General features: G+C 45.5%; 5 protein-coding genes across 7 annotated transcripts; 3 read left to right on the top strand and 2 right to left on the bottom strand.

Moving 5' to 3' along the window:
• Nucleotides 672-2516, top strand: LOC8083360 (homeobox-leucine zipper protein HOX17). Its single transcript, XM_002448240.2, has 4 exons — nt 672-1021; nt 1269-1471; nt 1711-1790; nt 1972-2516. The coding sequence occupies exons 1-4, from the start codon at nt 916-918 to the stop codon at nt 2282-2284; spliced, it is 702 nt and encodes a 233-aa protein (XP_002448285.1). The 5' UTR covers nt 672-915; the 3' UTR covers nt 2285-2516.
• LOC8083359 (protein ALP1-like) lies at nt 4912-8493 on the bottom strand. 3 transcript variants are annotated; one of them, XM_002446849.2, is made up of 5 exons: nt 8304-8493; nt 8079-8200; nt 5957-6300; nt 5341-5866; nt 4912-5246 (listed from the first exon to the last, which is right to left on the bottom strand). In XM_002446849.2, the coding sequence occupies exons 2-5, from the start codon at nt 8143-8145 to the stop codon at nt 5239-5241; spliced, it is 945 nt and encodes a 314-aa protein (XP_002446894.2). In that variant the 5' UTR covers nt 8146-8200; nt 8304-8493; the 3' UTR covers nt 4912-5238. The 3 variants fall into 3 exon arrangements, with proteins under 3 accessions (XP_002446894.2, XP_021318458.1, XP_021318457.1); XM_021462783.1 differs by having other exon boundaries at nt 4912-5866; nt 8304-8487; XM_021462782.1 differs by lacking the exons at nt 4912-5246; nt 5341-5866; nt 5957-6300; nt 8304-8493 and adding exons at nt 6446-7034; nt 7120-7345; nt 7431-7967 and having other exon boundaries at nt 8079-8170.
• Nucleotides 12340-15700, bottom strand: LOC8055961 (adenylyltransferase and sulfurtransferase MOCS3-2). Its single transcript, XM_021463995.1, has 11 exons — nt 15325-15700; nt 15074-15166; nt 14867-14922; nt 14529-14593; nt 14275-14349; nt 14111-14189; nt 13820-13858; nt 13634-13733; nt 13136-13254; nt 12880-13002; nt 12340-12759 (listed from the first exon to the last, which is right to left on the bottom strand). Exons 1-11 carry the CDS (start codon nt 15602-15604, stop codon nt 12514-12516), a joined length of 1275 nt encoding a protein of 424 aa, XP_021319670.1. The 5' UTR covers nt 15605-15700; the 3' UTR covers nt 12340-12513.
• LOC8055960 lies at nt 19154-21590 on the top strand. Its single transcript, XM_002448239.2, has one exon. It carries the CDS (start codon nt 19953-19955, stop codon nt 21369-21371), a length of 1419 nt encoding a protein of 472 aa, XP_002448284.1. The 5' UTR covers nt 19154-19952; the 3' UTR covers nt 21372-21590.
• LOC8055959 lies at nt 23316-25234 on the top strand. Its single transcript, XM_021463631.1, has 4 exons — nt 23316-23521; nt 23610-23755; nt 24333-24716; nt 24911-25234. The coding sequence occupies exons 1-4, from the start codon at nt 23316-23318 to the stop codon at nt 25126-25128; spliced, it is 954 nt and encodes a 317-aa protein (XP_021319306.1). The 3' UTR covers nt 25129-25234.

Raw genomic sequence — 25709 nt, 5'->3', positions numbered from 1 at the left:
TATTAGGCGGACACACATTCTTTTACATATATACATACATCTCTTCCTAGAGTATAGATACACAGTATCACGCTACTACTTTAATTACTTTCCATGTCTAAAATCTAATAAGCATTTCAAACCAGACGCAAGTGGTCCAAAATCTGAAACTTTAGAGAATACGTACTAGTATTTTATAGTACTGAAGACGACGCAAAAATCTATTTGCACGGGCACCATATATTTAGTATGTTCATCAGGAGCTATGCATATATAGATCAAGATAAAGGTATGCATATATAATACTACTACTAGCTAGTAGTAGTTATGCCACATATATATACTACACACTACTCTCTGAGGTCCATGCATTATTCCAGTGGTCAGATGCATGGATTACAAAAACACTAGTAGTACCAGCTATAGCTCGTCGTCAACAAAGGGGAAATATCATGGTCGATCGCCTTTCCGTGGAAAAGAAAATCCTAATAATCCTGGGTGGGGAATAGCTGAAGTTAGCTAGGCCAGCAATTTTGAGCGGATGGAGGCGGAGGAGAGGAGGTGGTGGGGAAGTTATGATTGCACCAATTAAGGAGCCCGCCCCACAAGTTAATGATTGCTGTCCCAGAAACTATGTGAAGTGAGATCCAACATTCCTCCCGCCCCTGCTCCCTCTCCTCCCATCCCATGTCTTTAAAACCCTCGCTCTCCCCCCCACTTCTTTTATCACTCCATCTTCATCTATCGGCCGGACAGCTCCATCATCTATCTATCTATATCTATTGCTCGTCTCTGCTGCTACTCGTACTGCTGCTATATATCTATCCGGCCAGTTCTTCCATCGTTCTTCTACCTCTACACATATAGACATAGACATACACGCCTGTATAGCTCTCACATATATAGCTAGATTGATCAGTAGAGGTCGATCGATAGATGATGGAGAGGGTCGAGGACTTAGGGCTCAGCCTCAGCCTCAGCTCGTCCCTCGCGTCTCCTCGCACTCACCATGTCGCCACCATGCTGCTACGCGCTCCACCAGGTAAATATAATGCAAGTTGCTGTATATATATATAACTTGAATCTCTATAGTAAGTAGCTATATATATCAGCGAGTATTTAGCTTCTGCAGGTACACTACTACTGCTAGCAGCTATGTGTGATCAAGCTAGCTAGCTAGCTAGTGTGTACATATGTGAGTTGAAATTTGTCTGACTATATGTAAGATTAGTCGTCAGCATCTAATACCGTACCGTGTATGGCTGGCATTCTGGATCATGCATCATCAGAGAAGAGGTTCCTGGAGATGCCGCTGCTGCTCCCCGCGAAGCGAAGCGAGCTGGCCACGGGCGAGGAGGGCCTGCGAGGCGGCGGCAGCGACGAGGAGGACGGCGGCTGCGGCATCGACGGCTCCAGGAAGAAGCTCCGGCTGTCCAAGGACCAGTCGGCCGTGCTCGAGGATAGCTTCCGGGAGCACCCAACTCTCAACCCTGTAAGTAGTAATTAACGACATGCTATATATCTATTGAGAATTTAAAGGTCTGCAGCAGTTCTGTCCTGTGTTCTATCCTCTCCCGGCCGGTGATCGATTAAGACTCCTCATGGTCATGGATGAACGTACAGCTATGTAGCAGTAGTTGTCAATCATTCGCCCGGTTCTCGATCTTAACCTGTAAACTGTTATCCTGCGTGTAAGTTGTACTAACTCGCTGCTGATTAATTGGCGTGCAGCGGCAGAAGGCAGCCTTGGCGCAGCAGCTGGGCCTGCGGCCCCGCCAGGTGGAGGTGTGGTTCCAGAACAGGCGCGCCAGGTACGTACGTAGCGCACATGCGATATGTCGCCGGCCGCCGTTGCACGTACGACAGCTTATTTAGCTTCACACAGCTAGCCGCTATAGAGCTATAGCAGCATGCTACCTATTTCTGAATTTCTGATGAAATGAAACATTGATCTGATCAGCATGCACACACTTTTCTCTCTTTTATATACAGGACGAAGCTGAAGCAGACGGAGGTGGACTGCGAGTACCTGAAGCGCTGCTGCGAGACGCTGACGGAGGAGAACCGGCGGCTGCACAAGGAGGTGCAGGAGCTCCGCGCGCTCAAGCTCGTCTCGCCGCACCTCTACATGCACATGCCCCCGCCCACCACCCTCACCATGTGCCCCTCCTGCGAGCGCGTCTCCTCCTCCAACGCGTCCAACGCCAACTCCGCCGCCGCTGACCGCAAGGCGGGCGCCGGCGTCGCCGACGGTGGCGCCATCGTCTGCCACCGCCCGATCGCCGTCCGGCCGCAGCAGTCATGACTCCATGACCCAGCCGATCTCGATCGAGGCACTAGTACGTAGTAGTAGCTGCTACACTAGCTATAGCTAGCTAGCTGTTCACCCGGCCGTCCGTACGTACGTGTAAGCCAACAAAACAGTACGTCTGCTCTGCCGCATTTATTCGATCGTGCAAACGACTGTTTCCTCGTTAATCTCTCTTGTCTCTGTAGTAACAACCTCTGTTATGACGACTCAGAGCCAGTATTATTAATTATTGATTAGTCACCCACAGTAGCAGATCGATCGAGCAGATTATAGCTAGTTATACTCCTACTGTCTTGTGTGTTGTTGATCGAGAGGTGCCTGTGCGTGTGTATTTTCCGGCCGGGAGCCGCTAGCTGGGCGTACGTACGTGTGGGGAAGGAAGATCGAGAAGGAATATTAGCAGCTGATGGTCCTGCTGGCTGCTGCACAGTACTGGTGCGAGAAAGCGGGTGGCTGGATATGGTGGGAATCGTGGGATACGGGTGTAGGGAGGGTGGGGCGCAGCGGGATGGCACGGTGGTTTGCCCTGTCGACTTGCATATATCTGCGCGGCCCCGGCCGGCATGGCGCGCGCGGCGGTGATGATGATGACGGCCGGCGATGATGCACGCCCAGCTGCAGAGAGGTCGCGGTCCATCGGTTTCGCTATCTAGAGCTTAATTGCTGGACAGCCGTGTCCCTGAAGCTTTGATCTTATTAGCGTTGTTAATCTCACTCTTGTGGTGTGCATGGTCTCTCGTGCTGTGCACAGTGCAGGCGCGCAGCTATAGCTTAATTATATTAATTCGACTGGCACTCACAGCTTAATCTAGCTGCTTAATAATGGCCAGCTGCTAGCTAACTAAATCTGTGGCCTGCGAAACTAAAGCACGCTGGATTTTGATACTCTAATTGCTGGCTTGATATAGGTGTTTGATTTGACTGAGGATTATCCGTGGCTGGATCGGATGTATGGATAAACAATTATTCTTATTGGACATGGATGGCTGTTGGAGTATACGTGTGAACAGCAACGCGGCACATTCTGGAGATTAGAAGCAATCTGCCCCTGTCAGTGACGGATTTCATTTGGTCCTGTCGATTGCGAGTCCTGGGAACCTAGGAACCGTATATATGCTATTCGTCTTGGATAATTATTAAACAATTTTGTGATTAAGTTCATAACTTAAACGGTTAAACCATGACGAAAGCATGTACTAGCACATGTAATTCATCATTAACATGCTAGATTAAACGACCAAAATCATGTCGCAAACAGTAAAATATACTTAAATATTCACTCTGTTTTATTTTATCTAGTGCAAGTTAGAATGACACGATTTCTTAGACTATACTTTGACTATTTATTTGCTTTATATTTATATTGTTTATGTTTATAAACTTATAATCATTAGATATAGTATAATTCACGATCTTTACAAATATAATCATATGAAGTTTAATTTGTATTATAACAGTTAAAAATTATTAGCTTAATTATTGGTTAAAGTTTGAATCTTGATATGCATATGCGTCAGCTAAAATGGAACGGAGGTAGTAGTAGATCGGACCATGATGTGTGTATAGTATACTCCCTCCGTCCACGAAAGAATCAATTTTTAGAGTTGTCTTAAGTCAAACTTTTTAAACTTTGACTAAATTTCTAAAAACAAATGCTAAGATTGATGGTATCAAATTAGTATCATTAGATTCATCATAAAATATATTTTTATAGGATATGTATTTTATGTCATATATAGATGTTGTTATTCTTTTTTATAAAGTTAGTTAAACTTTAAAAAAATTAACTAACACAGATTCCTGGAATTGATATGGAGGAAAGTACTCTTCATTCACAGAAGAAGTCACCATGGCTAGTAGTGGAGAAGTGATGTCGTCGAGGACTAGTCGAAACAGTCGGGACGAAGATGATGATACGCGGCACCCCACTTGGCTTTGCAACAGAAGATGGGCTGTGATAAAGTAATTCAGCAGTTGCATGAGGCGCTTCTCGGTTTCCAAAAATCTTATTTGCACTTTGTCGATTTGGAATCACAAGAGCGAGAGGTTCTGAAGACCTACACGCCGGTGGACACAGATGCTTGGGATAGAAAGACTACGACGGCAACGTAGCAACGAAATGACGCAAAACTCTAACTCAAATAGATATATTTTTTTTCCGGCAGGCGATAGGTTGTATATAGTATAGAAAAACAACCCCGCACAATCTCATGTTGTGATTGATCAATATATAACCTGATTAGGTTTACAACTCGCAGGTCTAAAGGCCAAGTACAAAAATACAAAACTGCAAAAGAAGACCACATGTCAAATTTCAGTGGACTATTCTGCAGCAAAGTACCACGTGCTTAAGGCCAATTAATGGGTAGGGGCAGATCTAGGTTCCGGACTAGGGAGCTGTAGCCCGGGGTGTAGTCTAAGGGCATGTTTGGTTCATGGCCACACATTGCCATGCCTAACCTTAAGTAGTAGCCACAAGTGTGGCAAGCCATAAACTGTGGCAAAAACAAGGTGTTTGGTTAGTGACTAAGGTTTGGCAAAATAAATGTGGCTGCTGTTTGGATAGTTACCACAAAAGCATGGCAAAATATTGTGGCATGTGTTTGGTTTGCAACCACAAATGAATGAAAAATACCTCATTGTCATAGTAGGATCACACTCATTTTTCAGAGAACAACATATATATACATATATGTAGAAGGTTTAAGCCTAGGAGATTTATATTACAATACTAATTACAAAATCAGCAACTAGCCAAGCATGGCTCATTACAGCCCAGGCAAAGTGAGCACACATCCAACATGCCATCAGTCTTCACGACAATCAAACTAAGCACATAAATAAGTTTCTGGGCACACAATATGATCAGCCACCATAAGTCATGATCACAAGCAAAATAAGCACCCAGCTAAGTTCTTCGACATGGCACAAAATATGACCAGCCAACCTCACAAGCCTTCAAAGGTTAATGCCTTCCTTGTCACATAAGAACTTGAACACCCAAGCATGTAGAGTAGCATCACTTGCATTACACAACCAGCCACGCTTACCTTTATTCTCCTTGGAAGATAAGTGCTCACCAACAAGAACCCTCTGATCTGATGTCATTGGAATTGCCTCTAGTCTTCCCCATAATGCTGCATGAGGATCACTAAGTTGTGGCATTGGAGGAGGGGCAGTGGCAGCTAGTGTTTCTCGAAGTGACTTCATTGTAGCAGATATTTCATCAGTTGAGTCTGCAAAACGACTCTTGCGTTTTGGTTTCTTAGTTGGAGAGTTCTTGGCTCTTGGACGCTTCCTACTAACTTGATCAGTGCTGGAAGATGGAATATCAACCGGTGCATGTATAGTTGGAGTTGGCAAAGTATCTGAATCCTCACCTTCAACTTCTTCAGGCAGTGTGTAGGCATTGAGGTCAATTAGTTCTCTTGAGTCATCACTATCTGAGCCATCATCAACATCCATGCATGTGTTCTGATCCATAGCCAAAGATCCATTAGCATTTGATCCCATGAATAGTTCTTTCATTTCATTGTAGAACTTAATAGGCTTAGAAAGCAGGCGTCTGGCTCTGTCCTGCATTTATGTGAAAGAACAAGTGAATTCATTTCAGAATCTAATATATATATATATGTATAATAATGAAATTCAGTGCAAACAACTTACACATAAACGCGCCTTTTCAGATTCTGAAATAATCACCATGCATCTAGTTTCATCAAATGTATTGCCGCTATTGCTCAATGCTATTGCAATGTACTTCCAATTTTCTTTGTGGTACCTGTAGTGGCGGTCCACTTGATCAACGGTCACCCCCATAGCAAACTTTTTGTTTAAAGCATTGGCACACAACAGGAGATGTGACTTCTTGAACTTGAATCCTACATGTTCTTTCTTCAAATACTCCATGCACCACTCAAGCATGTACTTTGTCTGATCCTCATGCCAATTCAGAGACCTCTCACGAGAAGGTACAAAAGCATCAGCCTTAGCCTTTCCCTTGGCCATGGCTGTTTGCAGCAAAAGACACACTCCATTAGTCATATGGTGTACACAAGTTGTATTAGCACAAGCATGACACACTACCCCCAAGCATTACAGCTATAAATACATGAATAGAACCAACAATAATAGGCAAAGGTAGCTAGCAGCACATATTCATAATAGAAAGCATGTCACTTATATATTTGTTCCATACATGCAGCAGCAGCAGGCAAAGGTACAAGCAGAAAATACAAGCAGCAATACACAAATGTAGCAGCACCTTGGTTACATTGGCTATTATTTCGAAATTAATCTACAGCTGCTCCTACTTTATCTTCCCACATCCTTTGAGCAATCTCATCTCTTTTTCTAACCCATGCCGCATTTTCTTGCTGTATATCACTACGATTTCTTATACTCCGTGGTAGGGCTCTGTACCAAGTAGCATCATCATAGACGAACTCATCAGGACCGTCCATTAAGATCCAATTATGAAGCGCACAACAGGCCATCACAATTTTTACTTGTGTTTTCAAAGGGAAGAATGGCTGACTTGCGAAGATTTTAAAACGATTCTTCAGGGTCCCAAATGCTCGTTCAACTGTAGTTCTAAGTGAGGAATGGCGAAGATTGAATAATTCCTTCAGGTTCTCAGGCTGCCTAGTCCCCTTATACTCTTTTAGGTGATATCGGGTACCACGGTATGGGGGTAAAACACCAGGCCTTGCTGCGTATCCAGCATCAGCTAGGAAATATTTGCCTACATCATTGTTTTTGCAGGTTAATTAGCTAAGAATATAAGCAAAGTTTTATATTAAAGCTAGGACATAATGGGGTATTCCTACCTTCTGGTATGTTAAGCCCATTAGGACGTGATAGAGCATCTTGAAGCACATAAGAGTCATGTGCTGAGCCCTCCCATCCGGCAAGAACATATATGAATCTTAGGTCAAAATCAACTGCTGCTAGCACATTTTGGGTGGTATATGATTTCCTACCCCTAAACCGATCTTGCATATGGAAAGGTACACATGCTGGTATATGTGTACCATCCAAGGCTCCTATGCATCCCTACGAAAATAATTTTTTTAATATAAATTAGATGGCCATGACACCTAAAGTAAACTAGAAACATTGATTTACAAATGAGATGTACCTCAAAATAAGGGTGAAATCTGCCCGGAGAACTTGTTATCTTTGAGTGTGTCTCAATGGATGTCATGCATATGAGGTCACGACCAAGGGTACAAAGGGCATCTAAAACATGATGAAAGTACCTACTAACCGTTTCACTTGACCTCATGAACTCAAAACCAATTGATCTATTTGACCAATGGTGCCCAACACAATGGATAAACATGGCAACTTGTTCCTCTATTGTTACATGAAAAGTGTCCTCTAGCAAGGCACGTGATCTAAGTTCAACACATAGTTTATGAAAGACAGCTTTCCGCATACGCAACTCACTTATGCAATGGGCCTCTGTACCATGATATAAACGATTTAGACGTGCCAATCTATCAACATCTCTATCTATCATGGGACCATAAGTTATGGCCCTTCTTCTTTTTCTTGATTTAATCCTATACAGATGCATGGCTAGACACACAAGAATACCAGCAATTAATCTTCTCCTCCATATATATTGGCAGTAGTCCAAGTAATACTGCACGTATAATTTTCTTTGACCCATCTAAAACATATGTTAAAAAATATGAAATCAGCAATAAACTAGAAAGAGGCATCACAATGTTGAATTATTCCTCCATCAGAAAATGAATGGCAAAGGGGGAAATAAAATTACCTTCTCTGTTGACAAGAGGTTTCCGAACTTGAACCTTCTTGATCTGAAGGGACTGGTTGTTGCGCATCACCAAGACCACAAGATGGATGGATCTACACCTCGTTCACTGAGCTGTTTCAGATCTGCACACATGGAAGAAAACCATAGCTAAAGTATCACCAGGTCTAGACACATGCATACACACAGAGAAGATGGGAAGCTGAAACTCAGGGGATGTCTGGTTACCTCGTCAATGGCCTACCCCTACCGGTGGTGCTCTCCTGGCACACAGAGGCGCGCGGCCCTCCTGCGGTGATGGCGTGGTGGTCCGGCGATGCACGCGGCGCCCTCACGCGACCCCACAGCGGCGTCCTCGCGCCTCCGGCCTCCGAGCGGCGTCCTCGCGCGGCCCCGAGCGGCGCCCTCGCGCGGCCCCGAGCGGCGTCCTCGCGCGGCCCCGAGCGGCGCCCTCGCGCGGCCTCCGAGCGGCGCCCTCGCGCGGCCTCCGAGCGGCGCCCTCGCGCGGCCCCGAGCGGCCTCCGAGCGGCGCCCTCGCGCGGCCCCGAGCGGCCTCCGAGCGGCGCCCTCGCGCGGCCTCCGAGCGGCGCCCTCGCGCGGCCCCGAGCGGCGCTCGCGCGGCCCTCGCTCGGCCCTCCGGTGGCGCCTGCGCTCCGTCCCCTTCCCTACGGCCGGTGGAGGCGGACAGGATGAGGATGAGGAGGAGTCGGGGCGGGTGCGGTAAAATACTGGGCGAGATGCCTTTTTCGACGCGGTAAAGGCGCGCCACGGAGTCTGTGGCGGCAAAATCGGCCGCCAAAGCCCGCCACACTTTACTTTCGTGAAATCTGTGGCGAGGGCGGTTTCGTGGCTGTGGCGACCTTACTTTTGCTCTGAACCAAACACCTACCAAACATGATGTGGCGAACTTCAGTTTAGGCGTGGCAGCCTGTGGCCACGAACCAAACACGCCCTTTTCTATAAACAAAGTCTTCGAAGCACATAGAAATTCCAGACATTATTTAGCATAAGATAGCTCATTCTACAACCAGTCCAAACAACTTTTTACTAATTAGCCCCCTGAAAATGGTGATTCTAGATCCGCTCTTGCCAATGGGCCAGCATATGGCTTATGATTCTTCCTTCTCTTCACCCACACATGAAATGGAAGGAACTTCATATTTAAGGAATTCTTTTTCCACTTGCATACATGAATTAGGGTCTATTTGAATCATGTGACTAAGTACTACCAGTCACTAATTTTTAGTCCATATATAAAGATCAAACCGATGGGCTAATGGGTGGACTAACTTTTAGCTAAACCACCATTAGTTGCTAGACCACTAATTTGCAAAAACTAGCTAAGCATCTGGGCTAATAGGGACAACTAATCTCGAAAAAGGTCATGACATAATAAATATCTTTGCCTGCAAATAGTACTATTCATTAGTCCTAGGATCCAAATAGCTACATATGACTAAATTTTAGCTAGCTTACTATTACCCAACTAACAACTAGTTCTAGTTCTAGTCCCAACTAACAACTAGTCTTAGTCCCCATCCAAACAAGGTCAAAGTCTTTGAGATCTAATAATTAGAATAACTAAAATATTTATATGGGCCAAAAGCCTATTTATATCCATACACCAGGCAATGTTTTAAATATTCGGCTAAGGAATTCAGTGGATGGCCTCTCAAATAGCTAATAGCGAATCTAAACGACACTAACCGCTAAATTATACATAAACACAAACCTCGATAGCATGTGTTTGTGGTTACTACTTCGTTAATTTTGCGTCGATCCGGTCCCATGATCAAGACGCGGCATATATAAAATCGTAGGTTGGAATGGTGTGCACGAAGGCGAGAATCCGGCTGGGGAATAACTAATAATCCAACTCATAATAAGCGCACGCATGTCACATTGGCACCGATCAATCTCTCTCATCTCATCTCCTACTAGCAGATATATATATACCCGCAGTCTACGTCGCCTCCCGATCCAATTCGCTGCATTTTCGCCACTTTATTCGGTGCCCAGTACTACACAGCACCGAAATGTTTGCAAGAACGACCATTCTAACATTATAGTATATAGGAGGAGTTTGTCCCCAACGTGCATGCATGAATATTCTGCACTCAAACAGCAAAACAATATTGCGCGCGGGCGCCCGGCAGGTTTCTTGGTCGGGTCGGGAGATATCGTCAGCTTCCACTCCATCGCCCCGTGCGTCGTGTGCGTGACCAACTTAACCCACAGCAGGCAGGTAGGCAGAGGTAGCCTCATAGCCTGAGCTTTCCAGGCTTTGTAGACGTGCAATACTTGGACAAAACATACACAGATTCAGGCACCCAGGGACGGACGATGAATCGAATCGCGAATGCCAGCCAGGGCGGCTAGCTTTGGCGCTCGGGCGGTGGGGCGGCGGCCGCCACGCCCACCGGAACTTCTGGAGCGAAAGCTGGGGTCAGTTTCTCTCTGCTGAAGCCTGAACTGAGAACTCCATCCAAGTTGCATATAATCTATACTCACTCCATACTGGAAAACCTGACGTTTAGGACATGATTGTGGTAACTAAGGAGTGATTAATTGAAGGTTAGTTTTCCATGTCTGCCCCTAATAAATACGATTACAGATGCTCATGTACGAGAAAGTAAGCATGGAGGATTGGATAGCCCGTGCCGTGTGTTACTAGTACCAGTAGTACACACTCATTGGCACCCCGCCGCGGCCCGGCTTTTGCGAGATTGGCTAGCTAGCACAATGATTCGCAGGAGACAGGGTGCTCACATGGTTGGTCGTGCTACTGTCTCTGCACTGCTAGCTCTCTGCTGTGCCGGAGCCCAAATCAAATTAAATCAACGAGCAATCACAAGTCAAAACTAGATGAGTACTATGAGTTCTTTGGACCGGATGGGACCAGTTGGTAGTAACTATCATATGGAAATGTATAGTTGTATATGGCACATTTCAGGAGCACATAAAAGGTTCGCTGTCTTCAACTAGTGTTCATGCTACTTCTGATTTTGCCAGACTGTTCACGCACTACTCTCTTGCCACCGCTTATGGGCCAAAGGATGGTAGGCCCATTTCCCTGAGAAAGAGGCCAGTAGCCCCAAATGTAAAACAAAATAAAAATCCAGCACTATCCTGAAGAGGATTGCTATGGATTGGGCTATGTTTCTAAACAAGCCCTGAAGGTACACAGTTTTCATCCCTGAACACACTATCCTACGTCTGCCCAGTCAGTCTATGGTAGTATAATCTGTAATCACCAGTACACAGGGAACCCGGGATCAATTTCTCGCGCCCAACACTCAAGGCCGCCGGCGATGGCACTGGCGTAAGGGAACCCGTTCTCCCGGAGGATGCCGACGGCGGCCAGGGAGTCATCGCCGGTCTGGCAGACGAAGTACACGGGGCGGTGCCTGCCGTCAGTGCCGGCCCTGAGTTTTTGAGGCCTGGGGCGAAACAAAAATCAGGGGTCCTTTATACATATATGTAGATCTTGTTTAGTTCACCCCTAAAAACTAAACTTTTTTTAAGATTTCTCATCACATCGAATTTTACGGCACATGCATAAATCACTAAATATAGTCAAAACCAAAATTAATTATACAGTTTGCCTATAAATCGCGAGATGATTGCCAAATAAAAATAAAAGCGTTTCAGTACCTAAAACCAAAAATTTTTGGAAACTAAACAAGGCCTAAGGGAAATTTTTTGGTTTTAACTACTGTAGCACTTTTCGTTTGTATTTGGCAATTATTGTTCAATTATAGACTAACTAGTCTTAAAAGATTCATCTCATAAATTATAGGTAAACTGTGTAATTAATTATTTCTTTTATCTATATTTAGTGCTCCACGCATGCGTCTAAAATTTGATGTGACTAGAAATCTTAAAAAAATTGGAAACTAACAAGGTTCTAGTTGTTGTTATTCTAGAATAAGGGTCTGATTGGTTCCCCTTGCTAAATTTTAGTCACTTTAGTAGCTAAAATCCAAACACACTGACAAAAAGAGCTAAAATAGTTTAGTTACACTAGCCACCTAAGAGTAGATAAAATAGTTCTAGCTGACTAAAATTTAGCAGGAGGAACCAAATAGGGCCTTATATTCTACATTGTAAGACAAGACTAAGCAGAAAAAATGTTGAATAATATTGAACAACGTTAAATATCATTCAGTACTACACCCAGGACTAAAAAAACTGAACAACATTGAAACGCAAAATACTAAACGATACTAAATTATGTCCAGTATAACAGTTCGGAGATGTAGAATAGTACTTATATATATAAACTCATAAATACTTAATTCTATATACAAAAGCAATATTCATATGTAACAATTTATATAAATGTACAAATACTTTAAACATCATTGCATGGTTTGTATACTTGGGGTGGGGCCCTGTCTAATTGGGGGCCCAGGGCGGCCGCCCCGTTTGCCCGCCTTCAAGGCCGGGCCTGCCTGCCGTGCGACACGTCCGCCACCTCGCTCAGGGCGTCCCTGAGCCGGGGAAGCCTCTCCTGCAGCTCCTGCAGCGGGATGTTCACGGAGTTGGGGATGGAGGCGATCTGGAAGTGGTGCACCGGCCGCACGTCCAGCAGCAGGTGAGCCCTGCCGCTGTCCAGCACCCGCTTGTATTCTCTGCAGGTGATCCGGGCGTTCTTTGGGAGCGGGTTCTGGATTACCGTCGGCTGCATTGTTGTAGGTAACATACATGTCACTGTCAGTGTCAGGTCACAAATCTTATGTTTTCTTGGTATTGTTGCTTACCCTTAAATGAAAGTGGCCATTACAAACAAAATGTAGTTTACCTTGCTAGACTTTGTAGACTGTGCAAAGCTGTCATAATCAAACATAACAAAAGTGTCTTGAGTCAAATTAGAAATATCTCCACAAACTGTGCAAGTTGATGACCTCTGATGAACCTTATTAACCTGCCGAACAATAATAATGTAGAACAGTTCATGAGCTTTATGAGTCAAACAGAAATTCTAGTTCATGCTAAACTAGGATGAGACATTAAGACATGATTTATTCACTGTATATGCACATGATGTAGTGACATACAGTCTTAAAACGGGAGGATAATGCATCAAAGAGTAGCATTCTTCCACAAAGGGATTCACCAACACGAGTTGCAACCTTTATAGTTTCAAGAGCTTGTAGGCAGCCAATCACTCCTGGAACTGAACAATACAAGGGGAATTATCAGGTCATGCATATAGACAATATGGTAGGAGTACTTATCAAATAATAACGGTGAAAGACAAGATATGATCATATAAATGTACTCAATGCATATCATTGAAAGGGATGCATGTATTTGACACATCAGCGTCTTAAAGCAACTCTCGGCAATATAAATGTGTTATATCTAGAACAAAAATAATGAACAGACTGAATAAGTGAGACAATGCAGTTCAATATGCATGGATACTTGCCGTACTATTGAAACACCTAATTTATAGCCTTAAAATGATGTCCTAATCAGCTTCTCACTCAATTTGGTTTGTGTTAGTAATATCTTGGAGTTGATTGGGCATTATAGAGAATTTTGTAACTTACCAACCCCAAGAGTGCAATTAGCAGAACTACTCTGGCATGCTGCTGGGTTTGGAAAATGACACCGGTAACATGGACTTCCATTGTGGTTATACACCGTCAACTGTTAAAAGTTTAAAGAGTGTCACAAAGTGAACATTTTAACTTCTTAAGGCTAAATGTAAACCATTTTGAGACAACAAGAATTACCTGTCCTTCTAGACCACTTGTTGAACCGGATATGAGAGGCTGAAGAGTTAGATGGCAATAAATCAGCACATCACAACAGGTGAAAAACTACTTTGATTGAGAAAACATTAAAATTGATAAGGATTCAGTTGTTCAGTATAGCTAAAATTAACAAATTATAAACAAGATGTATGAACTTCTCCAAATTTTAAACTTTCAATAAGTTTGTTTATTTGGTGAGAAGGTGAATTTCAATTTAAGGTAATATATGTATTGTTGCCAACAAAAGTGCAATATACTAGTATTAGTTACCTTGTTGAGAAGGACACAACAATCACTAAGCATGTACCGACTAGCAATGCTGTTTGTTGCATCAACAACTATGTCATATCTGTGATCATTTAGTATCGAAAACAGGCTTTACAACAATAACAAAATGCGGAATTTAAATTCTTCTTTCACATTGTCAAGGATACTGCCTCACAACATCCAAAGCATTTTTTGATTTCAGTTTGAGATGATGCTCCAACACGTTGACAGAGGAGTTAATCCTGGTTTGTAGAAAAAAATCGAGTCATCGATCACATATACAAGAGGTCTGAGATATTAGTAGAAAGAAAGAAAGAAAGAAAGAAAGAAAGAAAGAAAGAAAGAAAGAAAGAAAGCAAGCAAGCAAGCTTGCATGGTAGCCTATCTCTCAAAAAGTCAGAATACTACAAAGTATACTTACGCCCGGCAAGCAGCTGCTGCAGATTTCACCTTAGGTTGCCCAACATATGCTTCTACGTGTATGACCTGAAAAGGAAGGCAAACAGACGAGGAATTAATCTAAGAAGCAGCAGAAGAAAAGTACGGCACTTTTTTTTTGTGCTTATAAGAAATTAAAACAGTGACGGGAATTTGTCAAACAATTTATTGTCTTTGACTTAACCTAAACCACGAAATTAAATTAGCAGACCATGTGTGGTAGTGCCCACCATAGGCGGTAATGTACCGGTGGAGGTAACGTACATGACAACTACAACATAGATGTAGACGAAGTACAGTGCAGACCATGTGTGGTAGTACCTGACGATGGAGGTTGCCAATTTCAACGTCGTCTCCATCAACAATGCCTAGAGAACCTATAAATAGATAAGATCAAATTAGTAATATATAGTAGGAAAATGGTCAGCAAAAGTGCAAAGCTGAGCTACTAGTATGAGGGATTAGTAGTAAAAAAGAAAATAACTTTTTAAAAAGAAATTAACAATGGGACGTTTATTTATTAGTTACCAACGCCGCAGGCAGCCAGGTACAATGCTACGGCCGAGCCCAAGCCTCCGGCTCCGACCACCAGAACTGATGACCGAGAGAGTCTCCGTTGCCCTGCCCATCCATGCATTTCGTTTAATTCGTTAACAAAAAAAAAAGAACACAATCCATTTCAGATTTCACGCGCACATAGCAAATTTCACGCGTTGTTCACGATCGATCAGGGAAAGAGATCAGAAAGCTAACTAGGCAAATTAATTACAGGCACCAACCTTGCACGCCGAAGTCGGGGACGAGGAGGTGGCGGCTGTAGCGTCTAACGACGTCGGGGCTCAGGGCGCCGCCACCTTGTTGGGCGGCGGCGTGCAACCCCACGGCGTCGAGCTTGGTGGACAAGCTGGGAGGAATCGTGGTCGGCGCCGGCGCGCCGCCGCCGACGCGGAGCTGGGACTCGAAGAAGCGGATGCGGCTGTCCAGCTCGTCCCGCTGCGCGCGCAGGCTCGCGATCTCGCGCATGATCGCCTCCGTCCTCCCGCCGCCGCCGACGCCCATTGCCGTTGTAAGTTGTTGCCGCACACACGCAGTGCTCCGTCGTCTTCGTTGCTATGCTACTAGCTGAGCAGCTCGCGTATCCACGATTCCACGTACGTCTAGTAGAACGAAAGTAGCAAATGCAAGAGAGCAGTTGCGGGTAGTTTTATAGAGCTCATCCCTCACACAAGCTAGTAGATACGCCTCGTCAAAGTCCTCAAGTGTATGTCACTGTCGAGTCGAAGCGTCGCGCCCGCGTTTTTGCGAGCAACGATTAACAAATGACATCGTCTCCAAGGCTTTGGGCAAATGGCAACTACGTACTTGGAAACATTGATGAATCTTCACTTCACCCTGCCAACAACAACCGAGAACGTACGAGGAAATTGACTTCGTGTTCACTACAAGTAGTAATTAAGGAAACCGGAGATCTCTTGCCCAGGTGTCTACCGGTGCAGTGACATCAGCTCATCGGGCCACTTCAAAGGTCAGAACAGTGAACGAACGAGGACCGGTTCGGCAGGCAACGGCGTAACGTAAAAGGAAAATGAACCCCGCCCCGCTGGCATCCAGCGCGTGGCCTATCAATGTCACTAACTCACTATAATCCATCAACACGTGTTTTTTAATACAATATACATAAGCATTAATTAGTTATTATCTAATACTATCTCTTTCTCAAAGTATTACGGAACTGCTAGCGCCCGCCCGACCGCCCCATATAGAGAAGAAAGGTGTTGACTTCCACACCAAAGTCATGACCTCACCCGCCCCTGCACAGAGAAGAAAGAGTACAGATTGGAACCGCCCTTCAATTCCTCGGCTGCCCACGCATGGAACCCCAACACATGGAACTCGACACACCTCCAAACCTCGCCGGCCTAGCACCAACGCCCGCCGCCAGCTCGCCCCCATAGCCCATCCCTAGCTTCCTACGAAGAAGAAAGGGACGGCAACTGCAACATTGGAATGTAGAAGTTGAAACACCTTAAATATATTATTGCAACAACGAAGAACAACATGGAGCAGTTAAAACATCATGAACATATTATTGCAACAACACCGAACAAACTGCTGCAACAATATTGAACAAACTGCTACAACAACATAGAACAAACTGCTACAACATAAGATTGAATAGCTTATGAAACATACTATAACAATCCCAAGAAGTAGTACTTCTACGACATCAACTGAAAAGCTAGTGCAACATAAAAAAACTGATACAACATGGCAAAATTGATGTCCGAGAGCTTATCGGAATCCTAACCACCACTGCATCCCCTTAGATCCAGAAAAGGAGGAGGAGGAAGCCTCAGTTCTAGATTTACAGGAGGAGCACCATGTCTTAGATCAAGACCCCTCCGCGTCCTATGTAGTCGGAGTCACCACCGTCATACTCATCTCCGGTGAGATGTGGGAGTAGGGCCGCATGCTTGGAGGTTGCGGTGGGCAAGGGACGGAGGGAGGAAGAGAGTATAGGCGTGCGGGGGCACGCTGTGAGCTTGTGGGTGCGAGGGCATGGTGCCCCTGTCCCGGCGACGGCGTGGAGAGCGCGTAGGAAAGCGGCAGAGAAGAAAGCAGAGGAGCAACGCGGACAGTAGTGGAGGAGACGGCGTAGAAGAAGAAAAGAGAGCGGTGCAGACAAAAGTAGAGGAAGTGAACGCGTTGTGCGTGAGTGGGCAAGGCGTCCGGTGGGTAGGACGCCCCGCCCAAAGTGTTATTACTTATATTAAAGTGTATGTTTTTTCTTTTCTAACACAATAGTCATAATAGATATTTTGTAAACTTATAAATTGTTGTTTTTTGTTCGATATATACCGTAGTTTTCTCCCCTATTTGCAGGCACTTTTGTGTACGTTTAAGATGTATTTATTGAAATTTAAGCTTACATTTCGGCGGCTTTTGTTGGAATCCATGTCTTATGACATCATGAATGTAAATTATGATTTTTTTTCCAAATATTAGTCTCTTATTTGTTGCTAAAATTTTTGTAATCCTCAAGTTAAATTGGAACTCTTGTGTTTATTATGTATTTTATTAACACTACTCTTTTTTTATTTTATAAAAAATAAGGACCTTAGATCATAGACTACACTAGTACTAATACAGCATAAAAAGTTTAAAACATGCACCATGTTGCCTAAGATCAGTGAAAGACCTTGAAAGGATATCTTAAATGGGTAGCAGTGGTGTCCTCAAAAGGATATTAATATTTAAACCTTCTAATGACTATTTACTCTAAAGAAATCTCAAAGGCCACGAAGATATTGCCATAGCCACCTATAGTCTACACTAACTAGATGTTTGAAATTTCTTAATAAAGAATTATATACGCAGCAACAATTATCTATCAATATGGATATGCCAAACGTTTTAGTCAAAATGTATAAATATAAAGTAACTAGTAGGTGCCCCCGTGCTTTCGCACGGGGCAGTAAGCGGGTTTTTTAAACCCATTATGTTTGGAACCCGTAAGTATTTAGTAACGGGTGTAACTGGTTCTACATGGGTTTGTTGTTTCTTATCGGGTAGTATTATTCCTTAACGGGTTGTACTGTTTCTTAATGAATTTTTACTTTTCTGTTAACGGGTTTACTGTTCCTTAATGGACTTTTACCGTTCTTTAACGGGTTTACGGTTACCAGAACAGTGTTTTATGAGGGGGAACAGTTCATAAACAGTGATCTATGAGAGGGGGCTCCCTGTCTAGCTTTAGGAGTATAGTATAGATAACTTATATAGTTCTTTAATGCTTGTTAATATTTTTAAACTTGAGTATATTTGACTATTTAGAAAGTGAGAATGATAATTAAGGAAGGACAGAGGAAAGGTACGTATGTATCGTGAGTTCTTTGCAGAAACAAAAGATAAACAGACCAAATACTTAAAGGGAGAACGTACAGACATTATGGCCCATGCCAATAAATTCTAGCCCACTGATCATGCAGAAAAAAAAACAAACAAGAAGAATTCTGGCCCAGTCCAGATCGTTGATATCTTCTCGGAGGCGGACTCGTGGCCTGCTACAGCTGCTGCCGCTTGTCCCCCACAGCCAGTCAACGGTGAACCACAACTGGAGGGGGAGCCAGTCAACGGTGAAATGGGGTCGAATATTACTGCCCCCTTGATTACTCCACTCCAGTAAGCAGTAACTTGAACATTCTTCAACCTCCCGGAGAAAAATTAAGCAGAACAAACAAGGAAACACATGGAATCTCCTCCTTCCCGGGGGTGGTAAAGGATCGGATAGCTGCAGAATTAAGCAAAGGATAACAACCCATGTCCCATGCTCAGAAAGCCTGACTGGAGCAAGCTACCTTTTTTCCGTTTCCTGAAAATCTAGACACCTCTTGAGAAAGCCGGCGTTCACATCTCTGCAGATGAGACGAAGACGAATCACGTCGCAGCAGCAAAAATCAGATCGGATCGGATCGCATCTATCTAGGGACTTGTGTAGTAGTCTTCAAAATTAACACGGTGTACAGAGCTACATCCAACTATGCATATTCTGTTCCAGCAGCGGCGCCGAGTATCAGCACACCTATAGCTTTTGTTGTGATTCTGGAGTTCGCCGGATCATCAGGATTAGGGCCACTAGTGGGTCGTCCTGAAGTCTGGACTAGCTTCTTAATTTCCTGTTTCGGCACATCAGGATGATGATCTGCATGCTCGTCCGTTACTAGAAACATCTTCTACTGAACGAGATCCTCCAAGCTTAAACGATCACCGATCGAGAGCGAGGCACAGGTGAGCCATTGCATGGCCCCATCGTCTGACCTTGGCGACGCCGCCCCTTTGTGCCGTGTGTGCTCCGGCAACCATGCCTTGCACCGGCAGCCGGCTCCACCATCGATCTTTGCGTGGCTAGGCTACACGCTAGAGTGTACAATAATTAAAATTAAATACTCTAATGACATACTACTCTCTACAGTGCATGGAGTTCTAGAGGTTACTATATATGCCCAAGTCCCAAGTGCTGGCCAAGAGGTCCTTTTCCTCAAATTAATTCTGGCATTTTGATCTAGCGCATTCCTGCCGTTTCCTTCCACAGTAGTAGCAGCAGTTAATCATCCGGGAGCCCGCGCGAGGCCTGGCCTGCTGTCATCAGATTTAAAATGACAGTGACCCGCTCCCCTTCCTCTCCGTTCTGCTCCGCCGCGATCAAAATTCTTTCCCTCCCTTTCGCTTCACGACCAAGCCTCCTAGCTAGCTTCCTCTCCCCGCCCGAACGCCAAGGATCTGTCGCTCCAAGCTTCCCAATACCGACGCCACCGCACCGATCGCAGCAACCTAGCTACCGAGACCCCGAACAAACACACAGCCTCGGGACAACGCAAGAGGCGCGCGCGCGCGCGCGTCGTCCGCAATGGCGGAGGCGGCGGCCGGCACGGCTCCAGCGCAGCAGCAGCAGCAGGCTGCTGCTAGAGTAGCTACGACGACGGCGGCGGCAGCCAGCGACGTCTCCGTGTCCGCGTGGCTGCAGCAGGTGCTGGCGCTGCTGTTCCCGTCCAGCCTGGCCGCGAAGGCGGCGCTGTTCGCGCTGGTGGTGGCGCTGCTGCCGCTGCTGCCGTCGGGGCAGGCGCAGGAGGCGCCCAGGATCTGGGAGCTGCCGCACCTCCTCCTGCTCGGCATCATCCTCTCCTACGGCGTCTTCGGCCAGAAGAACGCCGACGACGGCGCCGAGGTGGCCGCCGCGGCGGCGGGAGCGGCTGCCGACGACGCCAAGCTGCTGCCCGGCGTCGTCGACGACGAGGCGGCGGTGGAGGCCTACGTCTCGCAGATGATGCGGGGCCCGCTGGTCTTCGAGGAAAACGACGGCGGCGGCGACGATGTCGATGGCGCCAGCAACGATGGCGGCGTCCAGCAGGCGTGGAGCTCGCAGTACCTTGCAGACGACCCGCTCGTGGTCGTCGCGGACACTTCGGCGCCAGGGACGACCACCAGCGGCAACGGCGTCATCACCGACACGGGCGAGAAACCACTCCTCCTGCCCGTGAGGAAGCTGAAGCCAGCGGCGGCCGAGGAGTCGGCGCCGGCGGCGACACCAGCAGGGGATATGATGATGAGCGACGGCAGCGGCATTGAGGAGGAGGAAGAAGAAGAATTGCTCCTAGCTCCCAAGGCGGGACCGGGATCGGGATACGACGTCGTGCGCGAGCACGCCATCCCTTCGCCGTCCTCCGTCCTCGACGCCGACCTGACGCTCTCGCCGTCCTCGCCGCCTCTGCTCCCGCCTCCCCCACCTCCACCGCCGCCGCCGTTTCTCGGCCGCGGGCGACGACGCGGCCTCCTGAAGGCCAAGGCGAGGAGCTTCAACGAATTTGGAGCACTTAGTCGTGGCGACCGGAGCCCGAACGCAAATTTGGGCTCCGCGGGCAGCAAGCAGTTCCGGTCCAGATCCGCGGTGCAAGCGACGAGGAGGAGCGCCTTCGGCCGCCGCTACGATCCTGTAGTGCCCATCGACGACGAAGCAGACGACGAGACGTTGCGTGATGAGATGGTTGCGGCGTCGGACATCAGCTCGTTCAGCAGTGATCTCGACGACGATGACACCATCATCAAGGAGGAGGAAAACAGCTGCGAAGATAACGGGGTGGACGAGGACGATGAGGACGGCAACTCGTGCGACGAGGAGCTCTTTGAGCTGGCGATGAGGCCAGGACCGGAGACGGAGACGGAGACGGAGACGGAGGTGGAGGACGAGGTGGACAGGAAGGCCGACGAGTTCATAGCCAAGTTCAGGGAGCAGATTAGGATGCAGAGGGTCGAGCCGGCCAGGAGATGACCCACCGATCGAACACGTCCGACAAAGTGTTTACAGGCACAGGCAACAGGCTCACAGTTAGCCTCCCTCGTGCAGTGTATGATAGCGTGATATTTCCTTTTACGTTTGTCTTTTCATTTTGGGTGTCGTAATGTAATTACAGCCTCAACAGCGGTGTAAATTAACAACATAGACCCGGGGCTCCTATCTCATTTGAATTATCTTTTTTTCGTGTACTAATCCGGGCCTTGTTTATTTCCCAAAAAATTTTGCAAAATTTTTCAGATTCCTTGTCACATCGAATCTTTAGACACATACATGAAGTATTAAATATAGACAAAAATAAAAACTAGTTTGGTCGAAATTGACGAGATTAATCTTTTGAGCCTAGTTAGTCTATAATTGGACAATATTTGTCAAATACAAACGAAAAAACTACAGTGTCGATTTTGCAAAATATTTTGGAACTAAACAAGGCCCTGATGTCAAGTTTTGACCGAGGGCTCCAGACGAAGTAGAACGTTCGTGTTGCAGAGCTGCTTTGCACGGAAGACAGAACACGGTGGAGGCTACCAAATCTTGTGGCCCGTATCATGGAACGACCGACGTAAGGAAAAAAAATAACATTGACAGCTTAATTATTCTCTTCTAGTTTTAGGATTTTGCGTATCTTTGTAGAAAAGTATTTGGATGGTTTTTCTAAAAAGATAGGTTGTTACATTTTGCATTGTAATTAACTGCCAAACTATAAATACAGTCCGATCTGTCTTTCTCGTGGCAGACGCAGTGGCGAAGCTATATACAAGACAATGGGTGCACATGCACCCACGAAAAAATTAAACACCACTGAGTAAATTAATTTTTCATCATGGTTACAACTCGAGTTTATGTATCTATAAGAGAAATGCACCACCCTCTTATTTGGTCTAGCTTCGTCACTGGGCTGACGTAGTTCAGCCAAAATCACTTTTAAAATCATCTATTCGGATAGTTCAAAAATTGGAGAAGCAAAAAAAAATCCGTTTGGTGCAATTGCAGGCAAAACAAACTTCCATTGGAGAGGTCAAATGGATCTCTCTCTCTCTCTCTGGAAAAAGTCTACTTTTGCTCCCCAACTATCACGAAAGTCCATTTTTCTTCCCTCAACTCCAAAACCGGGCAAACCACCTCCCTCAACTTTTCAAACCGTATATTTTACCTCCTTGGAGCGGTTTCGAAGACGGTTTTACTACAGCGAATGGTGGTATGCTACAATAACGATGATTTTGTTTTTTATTTCTAAATTATTTTGGTTGAATCTTTTTTAAAAAATATAGTAAACCACAAAAAATCATAAAATATAAAGTCAAATTTTGTCGAACGTAGATCTACACAATGAACATATAATATGGTATGCTTTAGTACAGAGTTCTTGCTATAAAGGTTTTTCATTGTGTATATATACTCATATGGAGTCCAATAAAATTAGATTTTTTATTTTACAATTTTTCTATTATTTTTCAAAGATTTAAATTAAAAAAAGAAAAAAAAAGAAAACCTTTATATCAAAAGCTTTGTACTAAAGTATTCCATATTATATGTTACTGTGTAGAGCTACTCATGTGGAGTCCAAAAAATGGATTTTCTATTTTATGATTTTTTTTTATTTACTATGATTTTTCAAAGGTTTAGTCGAAATAAATAAAAAAAAGAAAAAGACAAAATCACCATTTACTATAGCAAAACCGCTTTTAAAACCTCTCCAAAGAGGTAAAATGCACGGTTTAAAAAGTTGAGAGAGGTGGTTTGTCTGGTTTTAGAGTTAAGGGAGAAAAAACGAACTATTATGAAAACTAGGGGAGGAAAAGTGGACGTTTTCCTTTTCCTTTTTTTATGAGACCAAATGGACTCCCTTTCCAATACAAAGCAAATGCTCGGCCCGGACTTTAGCGACATGGATTCCAGACACCCAGCCGAAGTGTACTGATGGGCCTTCGGGCCGGCCCCAATATAGGAAGCGCAGTTGCAGCCCACCGAGAGGTAGTTGTTCGGTTCTCCCACCACGCGTGCTGCCTGCCAGGCGCCGCCCGGCCCGGATACCGCGCCCGGCACGCCGGTCGCCGGAAACCTCGCGCCCACGGACCGCGCACGCTGTTGCGTGCGGATCATACGGGTTCTTTCCCTTGCTCTCGGTAAGCCGCCAGCGGCAGCGGCAGCGGCAGCGGCCGAAAGGAAAAGGCGCTCTTGTAGTTTTGTTCCGTGATGAGCTGCGTCCGGAAGGGGATGGCCCAGCGTCAGTGTGCCGGCCAACGGCCATCCGTTGACCGGCGACACGGCTCAAGCGGACGCGGCTTCGTGTGTGCCGGTCCTGGATGCACGTGCTTGCCAGTACGCCGTACACATCGGTGCTATACGTAATCGTATACGTGAGTGCTGCTGGCCGTCGGGCGTCGGCTACACTACCGTTGAAGTCTCACACCATTCGTTAGGTACGGACTATACAAGTTTTTCAGCCTTTTTCTATCTATATAAAAGAGAGAGAGAGTATATATATTATATATGTATATCAAAAAATAAGGATCTTAGTATCTGTCAACTATTCAATAATATTTTTCTCTTACAATAAATCAGTGAACAATACCTCCAACCATGACTTATCAGCCAAACGAACAAGACGGAGCAATAGCAAAATCAAGTGAAGATTCTTTTCTCAAAAGAACACAGATTTTTTTTTAATCCTAAATCGTAGCTTTTCTGCACGGCATCGTTTTGATCTCTAGACAAGCAGCTTAACACTTTACTAAGGTCCTTTTGGTTGGGCTTTTCAACCTGCTTTTGCTTTAGCAAAAGCCAAAAGCCAACCAAAGGGTCCAAAAGCTACATGTGCTTTTGCCCAAAAGCAGCTTTAACTGCAGTACAATTTTAAAAGCACCTTACCCCTGCTTTCACCGGCTTTAGGATGGGTAACTTTGAAAAAATTACCCACTGCCACTGGTTATGAAGGGGAAAAAACGGTTCGCGGTTCTATTTCACCCTCCCCATCTCCCACCCGCCCGAGACAGCGACTCGCGACTCTGCGAGTATGGCCGCGACCTAGGGTTCCTCCGCCGCCACTCCCGCCCGAGGCCGGCGGCCACCCCACCGAACCCGCCCACCGGCGTCGTCATCCCCGGCTACATCTCCAGCACATCCCCGCCCGACGCCAGTCCATCCTCGCCCGACGCCAGTCCATCCCCGACCGACGAGCTACATCAACGACGCATCCCCGCCTGACGCCGGCGCTTCCCTGCCCGACGAGCTGCAGCGCCAACACATCCTCGCGCCGTCGAGCAGCCGGCCAGCCACTGGCCCCAGAGTTGCCGCCAGCCCCAACCAAGGGCGCACCAGGTATGTCTGATCCCTTCTGCTACTGAAGTAAAGAGCCAAGGACCCCTTCTGGCTTGTGTTCTGATTGTGTAGTGGTTGTGAATATTGGTCTGCTTGTCGTACTATCATTAGTACTAGTTGCAACCATGATGACATTTGGTAAATTTGTTGTGTTCCCTGCAAATTGATCGAAATTTTTGTTTGTGCGGTTCAAGTATGGGTGACAAAGCAGATTGGAGTGATCGGTTTTATCCGTGATAGCCAATTGCATGATAAGGAGTTCGAGAGATGTGACGCCGATGAAGATTACTTGGTACAAGAGACAAGTGACACGACAGGAGAGGATGGTAGTGAGCATGTAGAGAACGAGGATACTATGAATATCATTCGTACTAGGATAGCGGATGGTTTGGTTAGTGCGAGAGAAAGCTAGTTATGTTATGTTGAGGGATGACATTGTTGTATGGACCAATCACTTTGATGGATGAAAAACTATGAAAATTATTTTTATCTTGCTTAAACAGTCTTTTTAATGATAATCAAGTGATGTATTATTTTGTTACGAGCAATTTTCATATAAACATGTCCTCAGCCTCCAGGGGCATAATAGGTATTTTTTACACAGTCTACAGTTTGACAGCAGCTCCAACCAAACGGCCTTCTGCTTTTTCCACAGCTGATTTCTCACAGCTGCTTTTCCACAGCTCACAGCTCATAGCGGCTTTTTCAAAAGCCACAGCTCAACCAAACGCACCCTAAGCCATTGTTCTTTTTTTGCGAGCTACTAAGGCATTGTTTAGTTCACCTTAAAAACAAAAAAAAAATTCAAGATTCCCCATCACATCGAATCTTGCGGCATGTGCATGAAACATTAAATATAAATAAAAACAAAAACTAATTGCGCAGTTTATCTGTAAATCACGAGACGAATTTTTTAAGTCTAATTACTCTATAATTGTACAATGTTTGTCAAATAAAAACGAAAGTGCTAAAGTATCAAAATCCAAAAACTTT

The sequence above is a fragment of the Sorghum bicolor genome, chromosome 6 (assembly GCF_000003195.3).
Source record: "Sorghum bicolor cultivar BTx623 chromosome 6, Sorghum_bicolor_NCBIv3, whole genome shotgun sequence".
Lineage (NCBI taxonomy): Eukaryota > Viridiplantae > Streptophyta > Magnoliopsida > Poales > Poaceae > Sorghum > Sorghum bicolor.
This window is presented reverse-complemented; position numbering and strand designations above follow the sequence as displayed.